Source organism: Arvicola amphibius, chromosome 3 (genome assembly GCF_903992535.2).
Source record: "Arvicola amphibius chromosome 3, mArvAmp1.2, whole genome shotgun sequence".
Classification (NCBI taxonomy): Eukaryota; Metazoa; Chordata; class Mammalia; order Rodentia; family Cricetidae; genus Arvicola; species Arvicola amphibius.
Genome location: NC_052049.1, coordinates 117,659,812 through 117,681,742, shown reverse-complemented (window position 1 = coordinate 117,681,742; position 21,931 = coordinate 117,659,812). Strand labels below are relative to the sequence as shown.

Genomic DNA, 21,931 nt, shown 5'->3' with positions numbered 1-21,931 from the left:
ACTGACCCGAAAGAGCTGGTTTCCAATGATTCCTTCTTCCAAGTTCTTTTCCTCTCAGACCCACTTCAAGTGTGGTGCATCTCTAAAATGTAGCAGTGACCAAATCTGCTCTGATGGAAGCTGCTTTTACATATGAGGAACACACACACACAATCAGCTCCAGTGGAAGCTGCTCTTATGTTTGAGAGTACACACACGTGAACAATCAGCTCCAGTGGAAGGTACATTTATGTATGAGAGTGCACACACCACACACACACTCACACACACACTCACACACACACTCACAATCAGCTCTGGTGGAAGGTACATTTATGTATGAGAGTATATATACACACACACAACACTCACAATTAGCTCTTGTGGAAAGTACGTATATGTATGAGAAACATACACACACAATCAGCTCTGGTGGAAGGTACATTTATGTGTGAGAAACACACACACACACCCCAATGTGGTGGCTGTCAGGATTATTCACCAACACACTCATTCTGCTTTGCCTTCTTCCAGTCACATGGTGGCCTTGTACTACTCTGCTCACAAAGTAGGTATGACTGAGTGACTTACTTTGGCTGAAGAAATATAAGCCGAAGTAAAGTGTGGAATGCCCACATAGGGCTTCGTCAAGTCTTTCCCCCTGTATAGCAGTCAGCAATGCTGCAGGTATCATGACCTGGCCTGAGAGTGAGGAACGCAAACAGGAGATTTATGATGGGCATGGCTTGTATATATGACAGAAACAGGCTTGCAAATAGTTAAGAACAGATCAGGATAGGAGTGTATATTCATATGTTTAGTGTCAGTTTTTCTGATATAATTGTGGTGTGCAAATGAAGTACATGATACTGTAGAGAAACTTCAGACACCCTGTTGATTGAGAATTCTTCAATTCACTTGTGTTGAAGTTGTGTGTCTATAGTTAGCCTATAGTTCCAGTTCATAAATGGGTGTGTTTCCAATCTGAATATTCATTTATTTGCTTACTTGTATTAGGAAGATTTCTCTATAAGAACAGAACCAAAAGACCAAAAGAATCTTTATCTCTCTGTGTTTTGTCTACACACACACACACACACACACACACACACACACACACACACACACACGGTTTATTAGATTAGCTAACACAATAGGAACTGGGTAGTTTTAACAAAGTTAGACACTGAAGGAAGACAGAACCAGATGGCCAGTTAAGGAAGCAGGATGCTCGGCTAACCCAATCCAAAGCTGAAAGGTCCCTGGAGGATCTCAGGTGTTGAGTTCATGTTGAAAAGCCAAGGTAACTGGAGTCTGGTGACAGCAGGAGACACGGTCACTCAGAAAAGAATGGGACATACTGGCCTGTGCTCTCCTTGCTCCTCCCCCACTTCATTCCAGCACTTTGCCCATTCGAGGAGGAGTCTTCTTCCCCTAGCCAAGTTGTGTCTGTCCCTAGGAGTCACTGTCCAGTCTGTCAACCCTCTCTGGAAATGTCTTACTAGACACACAGGTACATTCCGTCAACCCTAGGAAGGTACCTCTCAGCCCAGGCAAGCTGACAGCTCAGACCAACCATCACACATATTTAAGCAAGGGAAAGTGAGATGTGAAGACTAAGTTCAGAACGCCACTCACATACCAGTGATATGAACAACTTCATTGCACTGCGCTTCGGTTCTGAGTATGGTATGTATTTTTTGGCTACTCTCTCAGTGTGTGTGAGTGTGTGCATGTGTATGTATGAGTGTGTGTGTGCTAGTTACATTGTAATGGGTGCCGACATGTCCTCCTTTAAAATTTAATGTGCATTGTAAATATTCTCACTTTAAGTACACACACACACAAACACACACACACACACATACACCTGATTTGTGGCTCTTACTGACTTTAGCAGTGTGCAAACAAGATGGTCGGCTCACCATCACTAGTCTTAAGTTAGGTAAAGCGCACACTGTGTGCGGCCACAATGTAATATTTCTCTCACACAGATACAGCAGCCATAAGTACCTGTAAGGGTGTAGATTACAGTACTATTCAATAATAATAATCATCTAATAGTGGTAGAATAATTAGGAAGCAATGCATAGTAATTACCGTTTATTTCATTTAGCTTTTCTAAAAAAAATGAAAATTTCCTGGAAATTAAACAATTGGTTCTCAGAAGCCAGTGCAAGCTGGTTAACCCCTACATTGTAATCGATTTAATTTGAGGACTTGTTACCATGGTATTATTTACCATATTATTTTGCTAAGTAAAGGAGCAGGGCTAGAGATGACAACAAATCCGAGGACGAGGGGCTGAGGATGTCACTGTTTCGCTCAGAGCATCTGGGATGGAACACTGACCCGCAAGAAGAGAGGACAAAGGCTGTGCCATCGTTTAAAAGACAGCGTCTCAGCACCAGAGGGAAGAGCACATGCAAAGGGCCTGAAGGGAGGACCTCGTTGCTATCTTTGAGGAGAAGCAAGGTGGTCATTGTGGTGAGATCAGACAGTAATTGATCTGGGATGGAAAATAAAAGCACAAGAAGGCCAGGGGTGACCAGGAACTAGATGATAACAGTCTGCAGACCTTGGCTCCACGTTTCCTTCTTCCTGCGAGTGAGATGGACAACCAAGGGAAATCCTGAAGCATAAGTTTGACCTGACTTGAGTTTTTTAATGATCGCTGACTGCTGGGTGGGTCACAGACAGCAGAAGAGCAAGAGAGGACAAGGAACAACAACGTAGATGGGAGGAGGTGGTTCTAGTGGAAGGGAGGCGGACAGTGTTGGACTTTCTTATACACTGAAAACAAAGCCAGGCACACTGGGTAACGTGCTGGACAGGGGTTTGAATGGAGGCATCACGGGGGACTTCCCAATGATGCTCTGGCTATTGAAGGATGGAGCTGTCATTTACCTTGTAAAGGGAATAAAGGAGGGGCAGACCGCAGGTGCCAGACTCAGACACTTTGAATCTGTTGACACCTTGGAAGAGATTCTGAGGTTTAGAACATGAATGCAGTCCCCACAGATAAACCCAGGAACCCTTCTCTTCTGGTTCCTTCCCTCAAGCTTGTAAAGTGGAGAACTGAAGTTTATTAATATTGTGTTTCTGTTCCGACCAGCTATTCCACACTGTTGTGGAAATTTAATCTCCATCAAATTAAGGCTCCACACTTCAACCTTCTTATATATTTAAACAAGATCTTAATCTATAACCCAGGCTGGGCTTAGACACATCCCCCTGCTTCAGCCTCCTGAGTGTGACAGGCCTACATCACACCCAGCGTCAACCCTCTTTGATGCTGCCGATAGGACCCCGGGTCATCTCTCTGTGGTGATCCATTTTAACTGTAAACTCGATGCGATTTAGACTCACCTGGGAAGTGAATTCAATGAGAAATTATCCAGATCATAGAGGCCTATGAGAATTGGGCTTTTTTTCTTAATTGTGTTGAATGAGGTCTGAAGACCCAGCCTGAATGTGGATAGCGTCCTTTCAGGGGCTGAGTGAAGAAATGGAGCCGAGCATGCAAGCATGTGTGTCGTTCTCTCGTTCTCTCTCTGCCCCGACTGTGCATTTGTTGGTCCAAGTTCTGGCCTTGAAATCCTGAGATGATGATGAACCGTAGCCTGAAACTGGGACCTAAAATAAACCTTCTCTTCCCGAGGTTTCTTTTGTCAGGGCTGCTTTTTATCAGAGCCTCCGAAATGAAATCAGGATGTTCTCCAAGCTCCTTCCTGTCACATCTATTCCCCTCACAGCCTGTGTCAAAGAATGATTGGATTTCTTTGGTTGAGCCCTGTTTTCTCCCCCAGTCTGGGGCCTTATATGCCCACATGCTTCTTGCTGTGTTAAAAACAGAACTTCCAGTTCTCCCAGAATGCCCACACCGGCCCTAGGTTCCACCCTTAGCTTTCAGCTGAAGTATCTTTCTGTCGTGCAAGTCCCCCACGCTGTCACTTGATCCAGGATCTGCCCCAGCTATCCAGCTGGCACCTTCCAGTCTGGGGGTCTCCGGCTGTTAAAATATTGAAGTGCTTTTCGCAGTTGTATGCAAGCTGTTGTTGCCCCGGCCACCTGATTCCTGCCATGGACATTTCATGTAGCCCCAAGACCCCACAGTTCAGCCAAGTAGCACCTGGCCTAGAGGAGGCACACAGTTTCATCTCCGGCACAGTGGCTGACGCTAAAGGAACGATCTAACACACCTGTAGCACGCCTTCTGCTGCCGCCCCAAGACCCTCAACTGTTTCATCTTCCACTGATGTATCTCTGTCCTCCTGAACTCCAGGCTCCTCCAGGGCATGTCCTACACCTGTCTTCTTCACGGATTTGATCCAGTGCCTCCATACACAACACCTGCCTCAAAGCAGAGCTTGATAGTTGCCGGCTTCATGATTGACGGATGAGATCCCTCCAAAATTAACATTGGAAACATCTGCCTACTGGTTAACGATTTTGAGGGGCTACTATGTGACGGAACAGCTTTATTTTCCAGTCTAGTCCTCTTAGATACACAAGTGATGTTTAATTCAGAACAAAAGAAGCCAAATGGCCTTTTCCTACCCATTCCTACAATAATAACTAGAGTCAGCAGTCTTCCACAAAATGCTCAAAGTGCTCTTCTTGGTAAGGATGCTCTACCTAGACAATTAACCTGGGACTGCACAGAAGATGATGCATTGGTGTTGCTTAGTCCGTTTGTGCCTTCAAATATTTCTTCTGTATGTTTTAAAAAATTAAGATAATCATGCAGCAGAAGTGAGGAGTGTGATGGAAACAGCCCGAGTCTTCTCGGGGGGCCCCCCAAAATAAGGAATTCTATATTAGCAAATCTGTTCACTCCCATTACATGACTTCTAGTTCAGACTTCTGTGTTTTGCAAATTAATTAATTAATTAAGTCATTGATGGCCTTAGCATAATGGGTGATGTCACCAGCCCAAGACCAAACCATCATTACAAACTATAGCAGTCAACCTGGCTTTAAAAGAGAACTCTAGAGTCTCTTAAGCAGAGGGAGGCAGCCACTGCTCAGAACTGAGAAGAGGCTGGCCAGTTGTATGACTGGAGACTTTATTCTGTTTCTAGATTCCTTTGATAGCAGCCAGACTGAGCTGCCACTGCAGTCTGGAACCCTGAACCCAAGAAAGCAAATGCCAACATGATGAGGGGCATTGTTCAAGGTCACCTACCAAAGTCCAGGGAGTTAACTCGATTGCAAACAGTAGTTGGTAAAGGTCAGACTGCACAGGGAAGCTAGAGGGAGAATGGTGTGTGATGCTGAAGGACCTGAAAAAGAGCTTCAGCCATCAACTCAGCACTTGGTCCCAGAGAAGCCACAGCTAGTCACTCCCCCAAGGCAAGAGAATGTGGAATTTACGCATGCTCATTAATCCATAGTATTTATCAAGCACAAGGCTTATATTGGCATTGTGTTGGGTAACAAGGGCATAGTGATGGATCTGTGGACAGTGTCCTTGCCTTGATGGAGGCTGCAGTGACCACAGGCTGCCAAGCGACGCATCTCCCACTGGAACCTTGACTCTGGTGCTGCCCAGCTGTGATTACATTGCTTCTCCTTGCTGGACACGTTTACCTAATCTATAAAAAGGTGGACCCCTGGCACACAGAACTGCTCCAGATGTAGAGAAGCCTGGGGCTTGTCATGGACACATCAGCATTCACATCTGTTTTACTCAATGGATTTTTAGCTTTGAGCAGCCCACGAGGATTTGGGCTGGTTAAACCAAACAAGGAGTTTATTATGTGGATGTTAGTGGGTGACATGGTTGTGGTAGGGAATTTTCCCCAGGCCTGGAGAATGAGCTTTCCAAAAGCACAGGCTTGTGATAATGTTTCTAACCATATGTTCCTCCCAGCCCTGCCCCCAGCCCCAGCCCCGCCCCTCAAGCCCAAGTCTCACCCACTGCCCCACCTTCACCCTTATCTCCCAGCAAAGCCACCTTTGGATCAAGAATTTGATCTTCCACCTATAGACAACCAATGACAAGTGTCCACTGGTGTCTCCCACTGAAGGTAGACAATAAAGACACACCCAATCTCTTTTCAAAGCTACAAACTGAAGATTTGCCAAAAATTTGCAACGCTGACACACCGCTGAAGTCCTTCGTAGGCGATGATATACCAGTGAGGTCCCCTAAGCCCAGATACAGCCAGCCCCAGACAGGCAAGGAAGCTCAAAGAGGCTAAAGCTCCCCAGGGAAATCAACAACTATTTTCAGTGCTGGGACCTGACTGGGAAGCACACAGAATGGACTAAGGCTGCCATCTAGTGGCTCTATTGAGAATCACAGGCATAAGAAGCTTGCCGGGCAATTTTGGCACACACAGGAGAAGCCATTGCCCCATGAGAGGCCTGAAACAAGAGTTCTTCTTGTGTCTTTCCTCCTTACCTTACCTTCCCACCTGCCTCCTCCTCGGCTAAGCTGTGCACTTTTATGATTCCAAAAGAGATAATGTTATCCAGTGCTCAGTTAGCCCTGTACAGTACAGCACACACTCACATGGAATAAGAATGCATTGTTATTACAGTAACTCTTGCTGGGGGCTTACTATGCACCTCACACTTCAAAACATCTTTGCGGTTTCCACAGCAAGTCTATAGTGGACAAATTCATTTATCTAGGTGAAATTTGTTTCTCTCTCCTTGCCTCCCTCCCCCTCCTCTCGCTTTCACTTTCCCTCTCTCTTCCTTCCTTTTGCTCCACCTCTCCCTCTTCCTCTCTTCCTTACTTTGATTTTCTGTGGTTTCCTTTTATCACTCAGGATGATCTGAATTCACTGCTCAGCTTGGGTTGCCCTCAAACTTGGCATCTTCCTGCCTCTCCTCACAACCCCTGGAACTGTGGGTATGCACCACCACCATGCCTGGCTCCTTACCATTTCTTCTCTTCTCTGAGTATGCATTTTCCCCCCTTCTGGAAGGCTCCTTCCACTCTTAGGTTTGCGGAGGAAGGTTAGTTTCCACTCAGACTCGTGGAAAAATGTTAGTTTCTTTCGTGTATAGGAGTGTTTGCCCGCAGGCGTGTTTGTGCACTATGTGCATACAGTGCCCAAGGAGGCCAAAAAAGGATGCTGGATCCTCAGGAGCTGGAGCTATAGGAAGTTGTGGGCCACCATGTGATGGCAACTGAACCCACATTTTCCGCACAAGCAGCAAGTGCCCATCCATAACGGCTGGGCCATTTCCCTAGCCCCACACTGCTAGGATTGTTATAGAAGCTTAGTTTTTTGTTTGTTTGTTTGTTTATTACATACCAATTCCAGTTCCTCCTCCCTCCTCTCCTCCCGTTCCCCCTCTTCCCCACCCCCCAGAAACTTCTAATATAAAAGAAACAAGTTAACCCAAAGGAAGAGAAGTCTTGAGTTTCCATGTGCTCAAAGAAGCAGGCAGGAAGCAGGGCAAGTCCATCTCGGCCTTAATTCCAGGGATCTGCCTGACTAGAGAAATCTCTGTGCTTTAAAAACTCAGGATAACTGGGCTTCCAAGGTCCAAATGAGGAGCAGAAGGAAGGAGAACATGAGCAAGGAAGTCAGGACCGTGAGGGGTGCGTCCATTCACCGAGACAATGGGACTGATCTAATGGAAGCTCACCAAGGCCAACTGGACTGGGACTGATGGAGCATGTGATCAAACCGGACTCTCTGAACGTGGCTGACAAGGAGGGCTTACTGAGAAATCAAGGACAATGGCACTGGGTTTTGATTCTACTGTATGTACTGGCTTTGTGGGAACCTAGTCTGTTTGGATCCTCACCTTCCTGGACCTGGATGGATGGGGGAGGAACTTGGACTTCCCACAGGGCAGGGAACCCTGACTGCTCCTTGGACTGGAGACGGAGGGGAAGGGGGAGAAGGGGGAGAAGGGAAGTGGGAGAATGGGAGGAGGGGAAAATTTATAAAATTATATAATTTAATAAAAAAATACAGAAGGAAAAAAACTCAGGATAACCAAAACAATCCTGTACAATAAAAAAACTTCTGGAGAAATCACAATCCCTGACTTCAAACTCTACTACAGAGCTACAGTACTGAAAACAGCCTTGTATTGGCATAAGAACAGACAGAAGGACCAATGGAACCGAATAGTAGACACAGATATTAACTCACACACCTTTGAACACTTTATTTTTGACAAAAAAGCAAAAAAATATCAAATGGAAAAAGAAAGCATATTTAACAAGTGGTGCTGGCATATCTGGATATTAACATGTAGAATAATGAAAATAGACCCATATCTATCACCATGCACAAAACTCAAGTCCAAATGGATCAAAGACTTCAACATAAAGCTAGCCACACTGAACCTTATAGAAGAGAAATTGCAGAGTACATTTGAACCCATTGGCACAGGGGACCACTTTCTAAATATAACCCCAGCAGCACAGATACTGAGAGAAACAATTAATAAATGGGGCCTCCTGAAACTGAGAACGCTTCTGTAAAGCAAAGGATACAGTCAACAGGACAAAACAACAGCCTACAGAATGGCCAAAGATCTTCACTAACCCCACATCAGACAGAGGTCTGATCTCCAAAATATACAAAGAATTCAAGAAATTGGTTGTGAAAAGAACAAATAATCCAATAAAAAAAATGGAGTACAGACCTAAACAGAGAACTCTCAACAGAGGATTCTAAAATGGCTGAAAGACTCTTAAGGAAATGTTCAACATCCTTAGTCATCAGAGAAATGCAAATCAAAACAACTCTAAGAGTCCATCTTATACCTGTAAGAATAGCCAAGATCAAAAACACTGATGACAACTTATGCTGGAGAGGTTGTGGGAAAAAAGGAACACTTCTGCATTGCTGGTGGGAATGCAAGCTGGTACAGCCCCTTTGGATATCAGTGTGGTGATTTCTCAGAAAATTAGGAAACCACCTTCCTCAAGACCCAGTAATACCACTTTTGGGTATATATCCAAAGAATGCTCAATCGTGTCACAAGGACATGTGCTCAACTATGTTCATAGCAGCATTGTTTGTCATAGCCAGAACCTGGAGACAACCTAAATGCCCCTCCACTGAAGAATGGATAAGGAACATTTACACAATGGAGTACTATGAAGCAGAAAAAAATAACATCTTGAATTTTATAGGAAAATGGATGGAGCTAGAAAACATTATTTTGAGTGAGGTAACCCAGACACAGAAAGACAATTATCACATGTACTCACTCATAGGTGGTTTTTAAACATAAAGCAAAGAAAGCCAGCCTACAAACCACAATCCCAGAGAACTTAGACAACAATGAGGGCCCTAAGAGAGACTTACATAGATCTAATCTACATGGGAAGTAGAAAAAGACAAGATCTCCTGAGTAAATTGGGAGCATGGGGACCTTGGGGTAGGATTGAAGGAGGGAGGGGAGAGGCAGGGAGGGAAGCAGAGAAAAATGTAGAGCTCAATAAAAATCAATAAAAAGAAAAAAGAAAAAAATCTCTGTGCTTCAATCTCTGGAACCAGTCTCTGTACTTCTCACTAATGTCAGTGTGCATGGGAAGGCTTACTTAAAACCAAAAGAACTCCACAAATCTCTCCCTAATAAATGATGTTAGAATGTGGAGGTAGGGTGTTGCAACAGATAAGCACAGAATTATCAAGGTCGGGGCGGGGAGCGTGCATTCAAAACTGTGCTCGGTCCCTGTGAGCTGTGGTCCCAATGCTTTCTCTCAAAGTTCATGAGTTAGGACCCTAACTCCCAGTGCCATAATTCAGAGGTGAGTTATTGGGCTGGTAAATCAGTCATGAGAGTGAGCCCGGAGAGTTCCCTCACTCCCACTGCCATGTGAGAATCCAGGAGACCATGGCTGTTCAAGGACCAGGAAGTGATCCCTCAGAAGGCATCATCTTCTTTGGCCTTCAAAGTCTTCATAGTCTGAAGACGTCCAGCCTTCAGAATCATAAAACAACAACAACGACAAAAGGTTTATTTATAAACCGTCCAGTTTATATTCATTTGCAACAGCAATTTGAACCGTAAATCCAGCAGAGAGCCCCAAACTAGCTAACTTCCTTGACCTAACTTCCTTTTGAGGAGGCCACAGAAAAACAGTTTGGAACACAGCTGCCGTGCTAAGGATTAAAAGCAGGAACAGGACAGATTCCAACCCTGAGGCTCCTTCTATTGTGTGATCAGAAGACAGGCCAATAGAAAGTCCTGCTACCCTACGGGTTTGGCTCCCAGGGCTACATCACACAGAATCCCTGGTCTTCCTCTCTGCCTACAGTGCCCGGCTTGACTCGCCTGCCGTTTCCTACATCTCTTCCCTCTTTCCCACTGTGTTGAGCGTGCACAAAACTCTTTTTGAGAATCCGTTCCATAACATTCTAAAGGTGCTTCTTTCAGGTTTGCCCTGAAGGCCGTAGGGCCCTTGGGACCATCATTGTCGGATCTTCTCACCGCTGTCTTCACACGCCCTGCCCAGCCTCCAAGGCCTCCTGGTTGCCAATTAGAGCCTGATGGGTGAATGAAAGGCTGAGCGAATACGTCACACCTGGGAGGAGAGGGTCGCCTAGGACAAGAAACGCGAGGGTTTCCTTTTCCCCTCAAACTTCATTTTTTGGAATAGACTCCCAGACATTTATTTCAATGACAGAGCAGAGTTCCCGCAAACCTAGCAGATCACTCAGGCCCTTCTGATGCTCAGAAAAGCTGTGTTGGTGGAACAGTGATACCCTATGGGTTTTGTGAGACGCTCACCAGCTTTTCCATCCGTGTGCCAGGGTGGAACCCAGAGCACGGCACCCATCACGTCATCGCTCAGGTCTCGTTGGTCCCTCGGTGTGTGGAAGTGTCTCAGGTTTTTGGTGTTGTGTTTGTTTGCTTGCTTGCTTGCTTGCTTGCTTGCTTGCTTGCTTGCTTGCTTGTTCATGAAATCTGGCATGGGTGAAGACATTGGTCAGGGTCGATAAAATGTTTTTGCTTCTGTTTTCCTCGTACCTGGACAAGGATCGCGGATTCCAGAGAACGTTGTAGAGATGATGTGCCTTTTGTACAGCACCACGTCAGGGCCTTGTAATGACAAGGATTTATTGCGTGCTGTTGACCTTGGTCCCTTGCAAGCCTGGTCCAGGCCAAGTGTCTTCATTATACAGTCAATGCTCCTTTACTATACTCCTTCCTATACTTTTTGCAACTGAATCACTCTCTTGGGCCAATAAACTCCAAGAGAAAGGGCATTGGGTTCTAAGAGTGAGCAGTATGCACACTGAATCTTGGGAATTATCCTTTAAGAAGAAGAAAAGTATCCTAAACAGTTTTTCTGCTTTGACCCACTAGAAATCATGGGATGTGTATGATATGAACCTCTTCTTGGAAATGTGTTTTTTTTTTAAATTTAACATATTCATTTAAAAATTAAATGCCTGGAGTTAAATAGGGAAATCTTCATATTGATTTACAATTACTAAAAATTTTTAAAGGAATTTGCAGCATGTTAACACATGAATTTCCCTATTAGCGCATTAAGATGCAAGTTCTAGCAGCTTGCCTAAAGACTTCTGTGATGTCAAGCTGCTGAGCTTAAGTGACATCATGGCTGGGCAGTGGACTGTTACCTACATTAACCATAAAATGAGTGCTATACTTCAGTGATATGCTTCTTAAATAAATATATTGTTAAGAAAATGGAAACGTGGACAATTTTTATCATCTATCATTCTAACTGAGCTCAGAGACCCTCAGCTGTATTCACCAACTCTCAGACCCTAGGTTAAGAAACCCGGGTTTAAAGGCTCCCAGATGGCACAGATGGTTCAGGACTGTGCAAAGAGAAAAAAGGGGCTGTGTGAGAACATGCTGTTCCCTGCCGCGCTTCTAGAAGGATCTGGAAAACCCCAGTGTTGGGAGAAGCAGAAGGTTTCCGTCTAAATGCGAAACCCACGCAGAGCAATCCTGTGTGCACTCTTCAGAGCATTCCTCACCTTTTGTACATTAGAAACAAATTAATGCTCGGTGCTAGCGAGGACCTGCCATCCTCACGTGCTACCAGTTAGGATGCCGACTTCACTGTGGCTGTGATCCACCGAGGAGCAGTTCGGAGGCATTAACAAGCGAGGACACGAAAAGACTTCTACTCAGAGATGCTGCTGCTGCAAAATGGAAGGGGAGCTAGAGCTCTGAGACGGTGAGCAGCGTGAATTCGTGGAAATATCGTGCACAGGAGAACGCTTGCCACAACATGCTGACAAGCAGGCGTGTGTGGCGCTGCACAGAAAAGTGGTTTAAAATACGAGGGTAATGAATAATAATGAAAACAAAGTGGCCGGACAGTCCACACTTACAGGAGGCCAGCTACATCAAGCATCCCTCGGAGCCTCTGCTGCTGGCTGTTGAGAGGATGGGGAAACCATCTCTTGAGATTGTTGGGTAGTGTCAGGAGCAACATGTTAAGATCCCCGTGAGGGATCTTCGGAATGTGGCAGCACTTGGAGTGGTGATGGCTAAGTGACCCAAGGCCACATGCAAGCAGTGTAACAGTGTTGTAGTAATTCGCAGGCAAAAGACTGGGGAGGAATAAGGGTGCTTGGGTCAAAGTTTCCGCCTGTGCTTCCAACATGGTATCAAACTGTAGGACCCAAGGGCAAGAGACCCTGCTCACTAGCGACACCCATCTCCAGTCTTCCATAACAGCTGAAATGCGGCCTGCATCAGGACGATGTGTGACTATGGAGTCTTGCAATTCTATGTCTGCCCTTGTCCCACAAACCTTGATGGCAGAGAAGGACCCCACTGAACAAAGTTGATGTGTCATATTTATTTGGTGAGAGCAGTTACCGGTGGATGGATGATCTCGTACCTCAAACAAGCGATTAAATATTAAACTCAACATCCCGAGCTGCTGGCGTTAGTTCTCTATCTGAAGAGGCAGTCTCAGCAGAGCAGCTGTAGAAGGCGCCTTGCCAAGTATGTGTACACAGTAGGTGTTCAGTTAACATTAAATATATTTAAGAAAAATACAAGAATGCCTGAGCACTGTCTAGGTGCCTTACAGCCTTTCCCTGCCGTGGCATCGGCCAATCACAGCCACGCAGTCCACAAGATGGCAGTGCGACTCCACACCATGCAGGAATGGGTGCTGTTCGCATTTGCCGTGGGAGTCGCCACTTCTCTTCCCTTTCTAGCAGAGAAGCCTCATGGTTCACCGGGAAAGTCTCTAAAGAAAGGCATTGGTGGAATCACCTTACTTTTTGAATGGATTCAGGGGCATGTCCCTTTGGAGAGGAAGTTAGACCTGCCTGTGGCAAGCGTGGAGCAGACTTCTTTACATGCCTGGGGAGCAAAGCCTAGGCTTAGAGAAACTCGCAAAGTGGCTGCTGACTGCAGAAGTTTGAAACCAAAGCTTTCCACAAGGGTTGTTCATGGGATGAAGGAGTTGAAGTAGGGTATCTATGAGGGCACAGATCAAGACTCAGGTCTTGCTCGGCCCCTGACTAGCCTCAGACCCTTGTGACTGTGTGCTCTTGACTTAAGAAATGGGAACAAGCAGAACATTTCAATAAAGTCATGTGTGTGCCTGGTACACAGCTGCTCGGCAAGTGTTTCTCGGGACTGCTATTATAATCGTGGTTAATATTTTCCATGCCATTACTTCAGCACAGAAATTTCAAGGGAGACTCTTGTCCCCTGGAGACACCTGAGCTTGGGTCCTGAAATTACCCCTTTCAACAGCAAAGGGTTGGAATGGAAACAGTAGGTGCCAGTCCGAGGGGCAGGGATTTTCAGCTCCTTATTTTCTCTCCTATAAGGACACATGTTTAAGAGAAAGAAATGAAGCAGGATTTTATAAGTGTCCTTGAGGATACAAGAGACCCAGACAAACCCTGCTGACCTTTTCCTTTCTGAACCTTGAAGCCAAAGTTAGCAAGTTAACTGTCTCCCACAGCTGAGGGATTTCTTACAGACGTCTTAAGAGTTGGGCTTCTGGATTCTAGTGGACTTGTCTGCACCATTTAGTCTCAGCAGGCAAAGGTAATTTCTTTCACTCTACATGTGGCTGGGGAATTTTTTTCAATCTATTCTAAGTTTGTAAAATGCAATTGATGAGAAAGATCAAGGAGCTAGGATTATTTGCATGGTGGGGAGTGAGCTGAGTAAAAGGGGGCAGCGAAGGCTTCTATTAATCTCTAAGTCCCAAGTTTATGATACGGGGTAGGCTGACCAAATGTTCCTCCATTTTTATTGAAGACATAAAAACAAAACTGAAGTCCCACACATGGGGACTTGGGTTTGATGAAAGTAAAGTCATTCTCTAAATATAGCTCATTAATGCTTTCAAGGAGTCTCTGTACAGGTTAACAGCTACAAATACATGCGGACACTGACGTTAACATCTAACAATGGTGATCCTAATCTACACAAACTCAACCACAAGGTCCCTGGATTTGGGCATAGTATCGAATGAAGACCAGGTAGCCTGGATGGCTGAATCCGGTGAGATGGGCGTGTTCTGTTATGCTGTGGTGACAAGCCTACCCCAAATGTTGACACATTATCATCTCTTGCTCACTCATTATACACATCCATCAAATGCAGAGTGATTTCTGAGTTCCATTAATGCTCACTTGGGAGCTCAAACCTCCATTGGCTTTAAGCAGGAAGAAAAGAAAGAAAGAAAAATATGGCAGGGGCTTAAATAGGAGATCTCTCTTCCCCTTTGGGCTGCTCTCCATTGGCAAGTACTCTTGCTAGGCTGCCTCTGCACCCCATGTCCATGGAGGCTTCAAATGATCCTTCTATTGTCTGTGAGCTATAGAATCTTGCCATCTGTGTTGGAAGTGGCTGGCTCTGCCTGGACCTCTTTGGCCTCCTGGTAGGTGCTGAGGACCCCTGGGCTCCTATCACACATTCTGTAAAAGCACCCACAACTTTTACTGGGGTCATCAGCTCAATCTTGTTCCCATCAAACTTCTCACCTACAAAGACCTAGTGCATCGCATGTTGAAACATGCTTAAAGAACAGATTAGTGCTGCATCTGATGGCATGTAACTCTAATTCCTGCCCTCAGTAGGCTGAGGTCAGAGGATAGGAGTTTGAGGCCAGGTTGGGCTACACAGTGATAACCCTGATTCGTGTGGCTGGGGTGCGGTGGAGGTTGGGGGGAGAGGTCTCTTTAAAGGTATATATTTTGAATGTGAATTAATGTGTCCCAAGCTCACGCTGCCCTAAATCCTACTAGGGTTCGCTGCATAACATTTATGTTAGGATCCAGGCCTCGTAATTATAATAACCCAAGGAGAAAGTGCCGTTTTTTCCACTTTGTGAGAAAAATTGAGAAGCAAGGAGAGTACGCTACTGCCTTAGAGACCACACATTGGTCATTAAACAAAGCCGGACTCACACAGAAGTACGCTGGATGGAAACTTTGACTTTGTGGGCGAAAGATATGAAACCAATTGGTACTGAAATCCCGCGATCCTCAAAAGCAAAAGGGCTTTAGAGACCAGTGCTTAGCTACTTAAGTTTCTGGCTCTGGGTGGGACGTCCCAGGTACAAACTGGGCAGTGCGTTCGGGGAGTCATAAGAAGCCCCGCCCCGCCAGGCCCCGCCTCTCCCCCCTGTAGAGGCCAGTCACAGTTTGCTCTCCACTTCCACTTCCTGTCCGATCTTGGGCGCTGCAGGTCAGTTCAACTGGGTGGCCCTGGGGTCTACCCTGGGACTTGTCCTGGCCTGGCCTCAGAGTTGAACAAAGGCCACTGGCTTGGGACCCTGAGGAGGTGGCAGGTACCAGCTGCAGGCTGGGACCAACACTGAGGGTACAAGGCCAGGTCGCTGGGGAGCGGTTGCTAAGCAACGTTGCAGCTGTCCCCGCCCTCCAATGCAGGACGGAGGGGCGGGGCGCGGGTGTACGTCGTTCTCTGCGCCCTGCCCAGGAGCTGTGGCTCTAGGCAGCTGTGGACCCCTATGACTTTGGTTAACCGCTCTGGAAAGATTGGCTGTCTCTGTCTGTGAAGCGCCTGGCTGGTGCTAGCCTCGTACCCTTGGACGGGTTTCCAAGGAAGGTTAACTGTTTGAGCCTTGTGCAAGGCTGTTTCCTAGATAAGGAAGCCTCACTAATAACCCACCAAGTCCCAGTTGCTGAAGTCAATCCCGTGGTGTCCTCCGGGTTCGCATTTTGGTTTCCATAGCATGCACAGAGAAACTGCATAATTGTCCGTGACAGAGTTCTAATTCATAGTTGTCTTAAATATCACCGCGTAGTGTATTTAAAAGATACATCCCTGGGGAGCAACTCCTGTGTGAGCCTAGACTCGTTGTGGACCAAAGCTGGGCAAATCTGTTTTACAAGCTTCAGGTAATCTTTAGCTGTGTGGATAAACCTTTGAGTACCACTAAGTTTATCTTGTAGTCTTCATGTTCAAAACCAAGTGTAATAAAGCCAATGTACTTCGGTAAGGATGGAGTTGGGGTGGAGGTGTTGGAAAGCCGGCCCTGGTGTAATTTGACACCTTTTTGACAATTTGTGCCTTCCCTTCCTCCTCAGAAACAAGCCAGAGCCATAGGTTTTAAGCAAGCGTGGACTTGTATATGCAGATAGTCCCCTCTCTACTTACCTGATGCACTACCTGGCCCTAGCTTCTGACTAGGCATGCCTGTCATGGCCAAAGTTGGACATTACCCTCCTCCTCTAGCCCCGACAGTCCATCGGCTGCTCTCCCAGCTTCCTTTGCCTCTGATTCCTAAATTACAGTGGTCGATGTTGCCTTTGGAGGAATTATGGTAGAGCAATTTCCCCAGCAGAAGCAGGGCTGGCAGCTCTCCGGAAGTATTGTCACAAGTAATGAGTGTCCCTTGGCCTTAAACAGCAGCCAGAGAAAAATGGCTTTGGCCTGCTGTTATTCATGACATTTACAAACACAAATCGGCCTTAATAATAATCACTTGGCTCTTAGTCTTAGACAGATAATAAGCCCGACGGTTCTGTTTAGTGTTTTATTATTAATTTCATAATTTATACTGCCTTCCTTAGAGATTTGTGTCTGCAATGGCTGATGATCAAGAGAGAGACTTGCAGAGATTTCTGGAAAATGTGGATGAAATCAGTAAGTAGCTGTAAATCAGTAGACTGAGTTCTGCTTTGGGGAGGTGGAATGGTAAGGAGAAAATGATCACTCTAAGTTAATCCTGGCTTGTCTGACAGGTTTATGACTCTCTCTCAAAAAAAAAAAGTGTAATTGAAATTAAACAGAAAGGCTATTGAGAATTCACTTACAGCCTTGGGGCAGTATTTTCTGCCTGTTAATTGGTATCATAGAAGCTGTTTCGGTCTCTCTGAAATTCAGGCTGACAGCTCTCCTCCATGCACCTTTCTGTTCAACCAGAGCTGGTGTTTCCATGTTGTCAGGGAGTCTAGATGTTTGCTCTGCATCACTGGAGAGTCTGTGTGGTCATTTGGGTCCCTCTTGTTGTAGGCAGGGGGCAAGAGTGTGTGGCTTTCCCTCCAGATCCACCAATAACATGAATGGCTTATGACTTTCATTTTCTCTCTCCCTCTGGCCTAGAACACTCTTCCCGAGCTCAAGCAGGTAGGATATATATTCTTCAGAGAATATACTCTGAACCCATACAGGACATGGAAGAGATTCCAAACTAGTACACCCCTTCCCAGATTTTACAGAGCTTGTTTGAGGCTAAGAAGAACCAGATTTAGAAATGGGGTAACCTCATGTGGATGCACACCTGTGTGTTCTTTGCATTCCTCGCCGGCCTCTCCTCCACTCCCTCCTGAATGAATACCTTTGTGGCCTTGGTACACTGCTTACCCATCTCTTCATGCAAACCCACCTGTTTGCTGGTGTCTCTACTGCCTCTCTGTCTCCTCAGGCTCCATGGCTAATTGCCAAATGGACTCTAAATCACAATTGCTTCCAACTTAATGCGTCCAGAATTGAGTCATTATCTCTTACTTTCTCTCCTTTCCCCTTCCTAAATCAAACTTCCCTCTCTGCTGTCTCCTTCTGCTCTCAGTTGGTGGCACTGTCACCCCCAAATCTACAAGCCAGTGGGACTCCTCCCTCCTTTACCTCGCTCTATCCAATCAGACTTCGGGTTGGGTTCCCCTGCCCCACCCACTGTCCATCTAGTCTGAGCCGCCCTTTGTTCTGGTTCCTCTCTGCAGACTCTTAACAACCTCTAATCTTTATTCCTGCCGTCAGGCCTATACTCCCCACAGAGTAATGTATCTAAACTGCAGATCTGGCCAGACACTTCTCTGCTTGTGTTCTCAGTGGCAATAAATCAGGAGCTCTCGTCGGGACTAAGTCCTCACGTGACCTTGTCTGTGAACCCTCTCATCTCTCTCACCTCACACTTGAGCAGCAATAAGCTGCTTATGGTGTGCTCCCCATACTCTGGCATTTCATCTCTGCACTTGGATTTTGTCATTTCCCCATCTTTTTTTTTTCCTATTTAGACTTTATTCTCAATTTACCCAGGTATCTTTTATATTAGCATCATGCAATTGAATTTTCTACAATGATCCAAATGGTCACTGTGGTAACTGTTGGACACCCTGAGCCGTGGGAAGGTGACCAAATTGCTAATCCTAATGCATTTTTAACTTAATTTAAATGGCTACATGTATATAGATTCTATGCATCCATTCCTCAGGCTCCTGCTGTGTGTAATTCCTAAGTAGTACACAAGGTAGTAAAAGAATCACTTTTTTATGGCATGCATAGCTTAGTGGGAAAGTAGATATTAAACAAATAATTCCAAGGTGATGTGTGGAAGGAAGAGAGAGTTGAAAAGTGCAGAAGAATCTGACCCAGCTTAGGCAGTTGTCAGACAGGACTGTTATCAGAGAGTACCAGAGGCTAGGTGAATTAAACAGGGGAAATATATTTTATTTTATCACTGTTCTTGAAACTCGGCTGTAAGAACAAAGGGTTGACAGGATGGGTTTTTCCTTAGACCTCTGCATTTGACATTGGAGAAGGCCACTTCTCATTTTGTATTTACAGCATATGTTGTGTGTGTGTGTGTGTGTGTGTGTGTGTGTGTGTGTGTGTGCGCGTGCGCGCCCGCGTGTGTGTATGTGTTTATATGCAGGTGTGTGTTCGTGTTCATGAGTAGGAAAACACATGTATCTACTTTATTTTTTTATTTTAGGTAGGGTTTCACACTGGGACCTGAGGCTCACCAGTTAGGCTACAGTCCCTAACCAACAAGCCCCAGGGACCCACCTGTATCTGTCTCCCACGCACTGGAATTAGAGATGGACTGCTACATCCAGCTCTTTGCAAGGGCATTGAGGATCAAGCTCAGATGCTCTGATCCTTAGATTTGTGTAAAGGCAAGCACTTTACCAATGAAGCTTTCTCCCTAGCCTTTCCTGTATATCCTTTTTTTTGGGGGGGGGGGTTCTTTTTCCCTTTCCAGTGAGTAAGAACTATCATGTACGTACCTAAATCCACCTTTACTACCCAGAGAGAGCCAAGGAGAGGGAGTCAGATACACGACAGGTTTTCCTAGGAAAGGTACCTTCTGCTTGGCCATTGTCCCAGGTTGAGAACCAGAATATGGATGGAGTAGCAAGGCTTGAACTCACACAGGCACCGCTCAGGAACGGCTCCATCACCCCTTTTCTCAGTCATAGCCTTCTCCCAGTCATGGAAGTCCAAGTAGTTCTGAGTCTGGTTCCGGTTAGGGGAGCAGCTATCGAAAGGGGCAGTTTTGCAGTTCTTGATTATATTCTTGATGCCTTTGCCTAAGGTGCTGATTCCTAAAGATAGCCCTGAAGCAGAGCACAGCTCAGTGTGACTCTTCACAAAGACCCATATCAGTAAGAACATATTCTTATTAAGACACCCATTATATTGGATTGGAGCCCACTCTTACAATATCACTTAAAGACCAAATACTGAGGTGTAGGGCGTCAGCATAGATCAGATAGGACAGAGTATATGCATCCTAACTGTCGCAACTGTCATATTTTCTCTCAAGAAGTGACACGTAGATAAATCTAAAGGGTCAGCAGGAGTTGACCCTTGTGACAGATGTGAAGGAATGTTCTAGTTGGGAAGTGAGGAGATGGCAAATCTGGGTGCTAAGGAGACAGTGTGGTGCTTCCTAGAAGCAGAAGGACTGAAAAAGCCTGAAGGGGTGCAGAGACATCAGCAAAGAGAGAAGGGTCCATCAGAGGGAGGAGAGGCCAGAAGACCGGAGCTGAGAGGGAGGAGAGGCAGGAAGACAGGAGCTGAGGAAGCTGCAGCCCAGAGCTCACATTTACAGAGAACAATGCTTTAGAGGCCCCTTGAGGAGAATCCTTAAAACTGGAGCATTCGCATCTTAGAGAATTGCTGTGTTGGGTGTGTAATGTGGATCGGAGTGGGGGAAATAGGGTGCTGAGGCTCTGGCCAAGAGGCTTTCCCAAGTCCCGCAGGGGATAGAAGCCATCAGCAGGGCTCAGAGTTGAGGCAGTGGGAACAGAGAGAGTACTTAATAGAAACACACTTAGAAGATATTCTTGACAAGCTTTGGTGTTCTTGGCTGTGGGGGCTGAGAGAGAACGAGAACTCATGGATATGTCCTGAGAGCAGAGTGGCAGGTAGGAGGTCAGTGATTTGCTGAGCTGGGGCATTTGATTTGAGGCAGAGCTGACATAGAAGAAGGATGGGTGTGTCAACATCCCAGAGGAGATATTCAGTGTGTGGTAACCTTTAGTCTTGAGACTAGAGAGACATATCTACAAGACAGAGGTAAAAGGAGTGCTTAAAAATGTAGAAATATTTACCAAGAAAATACTATGCAAAGAAGGTAGATGCCAAACATTAATGTCATACAAAATGGACTTTAAAACAAACGTCTTCCTAAGTTTTATTTAACAAAATTTTACATATTTATGATGGATATAATATTTTGTACATATTATGAACTAATTAAGCCACTCAAATTAACCTGCCAAAGCACATACCCGAGACCTCTTTTGGCGAGTACATTAAAGCTCTACACTCCTAGCCGTTATCACGTGTACAGCGCATGACTTTCACTGTAGTTCACGGCTCTGGGTAGTACAATGGAAGCAGGCATTCCTCCTGTTTGGCTACAGCCAGCCCCAAACAACCTCCTGTGACCACCCTTCTACCCTGCTTCTGTGAGCTGGGGCGCAGGCACCATTCTCCTGTCTAGTCTCCGAGTGATCCTATATGTGTCTATCAGGACTAACACTAACAAGTATGGGAGTGCCAAGAACTCCGCGTAGACTGAGTTTATTTCCTTTGTATTCATACCTTGAAATGAGATTTCTGCATTTTGGCCTCAGGAAAGCTGCATTTCAATATGAAAATAAAACTGTCAAAATATATTTAAGATCTTTGTGGAGAGAATTATAAAAATTTAATTGAAAGAGCTCCCGGTGGGGGAAATGGGGACAATATGAGCAACAGAACAAACAACATAGGTTTACATTATAATCCAAAGTAGAAAATAAATATCCATGAATTCACACTGACGTGAATGAGACTGGATAAGTAAGTAGGCAAATGAATCAAACAATTCTCCCACCCAGGTGAGTTCCTGATGACTTGTGTTTCCTTCAGGGAGCCGGAGCATACCTCTCCTCCTGTTAAATGCGAGATTCATTAAGGCTTGTTGCAAAGCCTGCGGTGTGGAAAGTAATTCAACAGTAGAGAGAAGCTGGCAGACACAAACTTTCACAAATTGTCACGGTTCCCATCATGATAAATCATAGTGATATCTTGTACCCTACAATGCTCTGCTGTTTTCTTCCTCCCAAGTCGATCTATCCTGAGAAACACACCAAATAAACCAAAATAGAAAGATACTGCAAAACAGTTGCCCTGGTACCTTTGGAAACTGCCACGGACCAGCTCAGAAGAGCCACTCAGACCGTGGGAGAAGCAGGGTCTACACTGGAGTTGGTGTGGCAGGAAACTGTTCAAGTGAAGTGAAGAGATGACTCAGTGGGGG

At 45.6% G+C, this 21,931-nt stretch overlaps 1 protein-coding gene across 1 annotated transcript in view; it reads left to right on the top strand.

The window, feature by feature from the left end:
- The first annotated feature begins 15,608 nt into the window (after window positions 1–15,608).
- The window catches only part of Ttc12 (tetratricopeptide repeat domain 12), a 41,777-nt gene continuing 35,454 nt past the window's right edge, over window positions 15,609–21,931 (top strand). The window contains exons 1-2 of the mRNA XM_038323337.1: window positions 15,609–15,621; window positions 16,971–17,043. Of these exons, the coding sequence (XP_038179265.1) occupies window positions 16,986–17,043 (58 nt within the window). The 5' untranslated portion in view covers window positions 15,609–15,621; window positions 16,971–16,985. The remainder of the gene's footprint in view (window positions 15,622–16,970; window positions 17,044–21,931) is intronic.